Source organism: Juglans microcarpa x Juglans regia, chromosome 4D (assembly GCF_004785595.1).
Source record: "Juglans microcarpa x Juglans regia isolate MS1-56 chromosome 4D, Jm3101_v1.0, whole genome shotgun sequence".
NCBI classification, from domain to species: domain Eukaryota; kingdom Viridiplantae; phylum Streptophyta; class Magnoliopsida; order Fagales; family Juglandaceae; genus Juglans; species Juglans microcarpa x Juglans regia.
In genome coordinates, this window is record NC_054600.1 from 30,252,033 (window position 1) to 30,257,254 (window position 5,222).

A 5,222-nucleotide genomic window follows, 5' to 3' on the forward strand; every position below is an offset into this window, starting at 1 on the left:
ATCAATCAGATGATTTGAGGGTTACCTATTGCCCTTATATATAGGCGTGAAGAACATTGGATGAGTAACATAAATTGATTAACTCTATACAATGCTTAGTCATTAGAACTAAGAAGGCTTATCCCTGACGTATGGAGATTATCTAATTACCTCGTTATCCATATTCATAATGTGTAGGTTTATCTCCCCTAATAATCAGGGCGGGTGCGGGTAGGGTCCGTGTTAAACTGCATGACCCCTTTGAATATCTATCATTTAGGTCCCTAGTTTGGACCAGACCAATATTAACTTCTCCAATATTATTTTTAAGAACATAGATTGAGTATCATCGCCGTAACATAATGTGATGATTAAGATGATGGTGTAATATGTATTAGAGTTACATTTGCCTGAAGGAAGAGCAAAGCAAGATCTATATTATGAGATGATCAGCACGTTTAAAATCAAAATTTTATTGTTGAGGGAATTTCCCCCACGTTCGTACATCTTGGGAAAGATGTTAAGCTCTTATCCTTGAAGAATAAATACTTTGATTAAAATCAGATAGAAAAAAAGAAGAAATATTTTTGGGGAAAATATCTGCAGAAGGCAGTGGTCGATATGTATATGAGTCCATCTTTTCCTGCCCGCCGATCGAGAAGAACAAAGGCAGTCTCTCGAAGCATTAGTACTGATGCAACAGATTCAGGCCAAAGAATTATGTGAATCGTTGAGAGTTTCAGACTTAAGAAGCGAGATGATCTTAGGCATAGAGATTTCAGTTTTATACAGCTGATATATTGACAGGTTCCTTTAGTTGTTGGGACTCTCTGAAGTAACGACTCCCGCTTCTGTTTCTGTCGAGACAGTTCGCTGTACCGTCTGTGAATCTGAAACAAATTAACCATCACAGTTAAAAGCAAGATTAATGTAGTTAGCATATGCATTTAGGAGAGGTTTGTATTCGCAACTGATCTCAACTCATTTCAATTCATCTCAACTCATCTCATTACTATTCATTACTATTCATCAATTTTAACTCACAAATCTCACTACTATTCACAACTCATCTCACTACTATTCACAACTCATTTCAACTCATCTCAACTCATCTTCGCATAATCGTCTGTTTGTATGTAACAGAGAAATTCTAAATAGACAAGCTTTATGCAAGTTTTTATTAAAAAAGAAATGCTAAACCCAGACATGGGGGCTCCGGATAGTGTTTTTTCTTTTTTTACTTCTTGTTTAAAGAAGTATTTTTTATTGAAATTGTGAATTTTAAAAAATATATATTTACAAGTGATAAAAAATACATGAAAAAACTAAAAATTATACTGTTGGAATCTCGTGCGGCTATAGAGCCACTCTTGTAGAAATATAGACTCTAATTTAAAAAATTATAAAAAAATTATTGTTTGTTAATAAAATCTAATTCTTAACAAATAACTTTACGTGATTTATCTATTTAAAACTTATAAATGATTACTCTATTTAATATATAAAGACGTGTTCTTGACGAAGTACAAAGCTTGGAGACTGCCATATGATTTAATTATTGCCAATGCTATGGCATTTATAAAAGAATATTTTTACGTATAATTGTGAAATGCGTAAACGTTACGTAATCATTTTAAAAAATAGTAAAGTCATTATTAAAAAATTAATTTTTTTTACGTTAATCTTATATTTTATTTATTTTTTTTAAAATAATTATAGGTGGTTACACAATTAATAATTATAAATATCTGTTGCCTTTATAAAAATAAATGCATTTAATTAGAAACTACGCGGAGCCAGTACTGTTGGTTTACACTACGTACGTTCCTCTGTCATGACTATCGATTGACCTATCACAAGAGTCATGGCATAAACCGAGACAGCTCATTCACATGGGTGAACCCAACCCATGTGACCCACCATAGGCGCATGTCATATACAACCCATTCATATGTTTTATCATATCGTGTGGGTGTAAATGAGTGCATAGGGTACGCAATTGACGTGTAACTGAGCAACGTCAAACTATAACAAAACGAATGGAGAAAAATAAATGTTACCGGTAGAAGAGGGGAAAGGATGCCTCGTGGGTTGAAGGGACGTTAATGGAGGAGGATAGGCGGAGAGGGACGCATCCATCTGCACAGGATGGTAAATGTATGAAGATCCCGGTACGCGTTGCCCCTGGGCTGTAGAATATGTGCTCCTTGGTGCTTGGAAAGAGTAACCATAGTAATAGGGAGAGGCCATGGATGAAGATGATGTTCCGTACAACTGCTGGTAGTATTGTTGCTGTTGAACTTGTGGGTTATACAGTGCCTACACATTCAACGTACAAATTTAATAAAAAAATCGTCACACAACTGTCAAATCTTATTATCCTATTCAAGAGAGAGAGAGAGAGAGAGACTAACTTGGTGGTAGCCATAATCAGGAGTGTAGGTCGGATACCTGCAAGAGCGGTGGCATTGATGATCATGACCAGTAATCCGACAAAACTACGTACGTACATATATTACTTGTGTAATTAATATTTCTTTTTGTAGAAGCAATGGCACGAGGAAAGATTGTTTAGTTCTTTTTCTACATATGACAGTACCGAAAGCAATTTGTAAAGACATGAATTAACGTTGATTATATATACTGCATGCATGGCTGAACTGGAAAAACGAAGACATGATGCAGCTGGGCACTAAGTTGATAAGAGAAATCAATTGTATAAGTTTTAAATGGATAAATTTTACATAAATTTTTGTGAAAAATAGAACGAGACCCATGTTTTTACAAAAAAATTTATAAAAATTTTATATATTTAAGACTTGTATCTGACATTATTTATTTGATAAATATATATACTGAGGGATCCATCGAGGTACGATATATAATATTATACACATATCTGTCTGGAAACCAAGTGGCAAATGTGGATGTGACTGTGCTTTACAGATCATGATAGTATTAATTTCCACGCCTACATATAATATGAATTCTCAATAAAATTAGAAGTACACAATCAAGTTCACGAAAAAAGATGGGTAGACATGTTCGTGTGCATGCCTACGACCAATTGTATACATCCGAATTAAAGACACAGTACTGAACAAGTAGCCATGCCCTAATTATCAGACTGTACGTCATGTACTATATCAGAACGTAGCTACTGTTTTTTTATAACGTCAAAACTTTTAAAAAAAGTCAACCTTTTTATAGGATGGAAGGATGAATTTCTGCTATATATGATCAATTTATCTTGAACATATAGTTTTTCCCAACACCAGAGTAAATGTATTAACGTTCGAAACGTGAAAAGGCCGCAAATTAAGATTCTCTGAGGCCCATCTGTTTGAAATACATTTTTCATGATAACGAGGGATATATAATATATTTATAGCTATCCTCGTCACAACTACTTAATAAAGCCAGCGGACATAAGTTGTACTGCACTTCTCAATAGTTAAGATCAATCAACAAGAAATTGACAAAATAAGATTTCTTAATTAACTTGATATTTGTTTTTGACAAAGTATTGGACAATTTTTCAGCATAATTAACGGTCGATCTATGATTATATGTTTGACGTAAATAAGGTAGAGGCATACGTTAAAAGTTTGTGGGTCCCACCGTCCATTGCGACTGCTCTTTGCACATGTTAGGTAATTTTATATGCACCTCTACAGAGCATTGGACGATATAGAGTCATAGACTCCCTCATGCCATCAGATATTTATCTGCTTTTTCTTTACGAGATGATACCAAGAGGACAGAGAAAAGAAATAGAGATGCAAAGTGATTTATGTCTGCACCTTTGAAGAAGTTGCATATATGGGGACCATTTAAATATATAAATATATATGTATGTATGTATTGCATGTGGAACGTGGATAATCAGTCATTGGCAGTGCACAAGTAAGTAATATAGAAAGCAACTCACCCATAAGATGGGTAAATGACAGGAGGAGGTGGAGGTGGAGGTGGCGGTGCAGGTAAGGCTGCCGGGACTCCCCTATAGGATGGTGCACCTCCTAATTGGTAATTAGAACTGCCACCTTGATTTCTTCCTGTATTAACAACAAAATTAGTTCCTCCAAAGTGTTATGCAGTAGTTTTAATCTATGGAAAACAATAAAAGAAATTAACTTAAAAAGCAGAATATAATTAATGATTTAAACGTAAATTAATTCATGAACCTCGGGGCGGCGAAGGTCGAGGTCGTCCAAACGAAGCGATATTACAATTTGCTCTCCGCCCATCAATCACGGGGTTTGGTTCGGCACAAGCCCTACTTGCCGATTCAGGGTCACGAAAAGTCACCTAATTATATGAAAACTTCAACACCTATACGTAGATCAATTATCTGTCCATGACAACACAAATTGGGAAAGTACTTACGAAACCGTATCCTTTGGATTTTCCTGTATTCTTATCGGTGATTATTACAGCTTCAAGAATCTCTCCAAACTGCTCGAAATATCTCCGCATTTCTTCGGTGGGTGTTTCCCAAGCTAGGCCTCCAACAAACACTTTGGTAAACGTGGTGTCTCCGAACTGTGATCGGTAATGTGGAAAAGCCATGGCATCTAAATCATCAAAATCAACAACAAATGGGTATTCTACTTCGTCGTGCATGAACTTTGGAATTATATGATCATTTGTGGGATTGGCATGCAGCAGACCTGGACTTGTCTAAATCTTTGTTCCCACCTCATTTTCTTTGATTTGAGCTGTATATGACGTCCCTGATAAACCTCCATTCCCTTCTTTCACAGCGGAAGAATCATTGAAGAGGTTCAGAGAGACAGATGAAGAGGTGGATATAGTTTATGATGATATCGTTGTTGTTGAACTTCTTGGTGCTGCTGTTATTATTCGATGAGTTGTTTGAAACAGTGGGTTGGTCAAGTACATAAAAGGAGGAGAAAAAAGTGGGGAGAAGGAGGGAGAGAGAGAGAGAGAGAGAGAGAGAGAGAGCTGCAAACGCTAATTTGCTGTCTACTAGGGAGAGGGTTGGCTTTGTAGAACCGAACCGAATGACAGCTGCGTGACTAATCCACTTTGGAAGCCTGCCTCCCTGTCTCTCCATTAATATACCCTACCACCCTCCAATCAATAGTCCCCTGGCCCTCCCGAAAATAATAATAATAATAATCCCCGCCCCTCCCATCTAGTTGTTCTCTCTCCCCTATTTTTATATGAAAAATTCTACTATACCGTCCAAATCATACCATTCGATTTTACCGTTTGAT

The 5,222-nt window shown here is 36.2% G+C and overlaps 1 protein-coding gene across 1 annotated transcript; it reads right to left on the reverse strand.

Annotated features, from left to right (window-relative positions):
• Positions 1 to 436: 436 nt before the first annotated feature.
• On the reverse strand, positions 437 to 5,003 carry LOC121258978 (RNA-binding protein 38). Its single transcript, XM_041160439.1, has 6 exons — positions 4,369 to 5,003; positions 4,167 to 4,290; positions 3,911 to 4,037; positions 2,394 to 2,430; positions 2,040 to 2,298; positions 437 to 869 (listed from the first exon to the last, which is right to left on the reverse strand). Exons 1-6 carry the CDS (start codon positions 4,603 to 4,605, stop codon positions 793 to 795), a joined length of 861 nt encoding a protein of 286 aa, XP_041016373.1. The 5' UTR covers positions 4,606 to 5,003; the 3' UTR covers positions 437 to 792.
• Positions 5,004 to 5,222: the final 219 nt, after the last annotated feature.

Bases quoted from the DNA above. Each gene is read 5' to 3' on its own strand.
- LOC121258978 (XM_041160439.1), bottom strand. From the start codon at position 4,605: ATGCACGACGAAGTAGAATACCCATTTGTTGTTGATTTTGATGATTTA. The intron at 4,038-4,166 runs GTTCATGAATTA...TTGTTAATACAG, and splicing joins TCGACCTTCGCCGCCCCGAG to GAAGAAATCAAGGTGGCAGT. The intron at 870-2,039 runs GTAACATTTATT...AATTTGTTTCAG, and splicing joins TCCTTTCCCCTCTTCTACCG to ATTCACAGACGGTACAGCGA.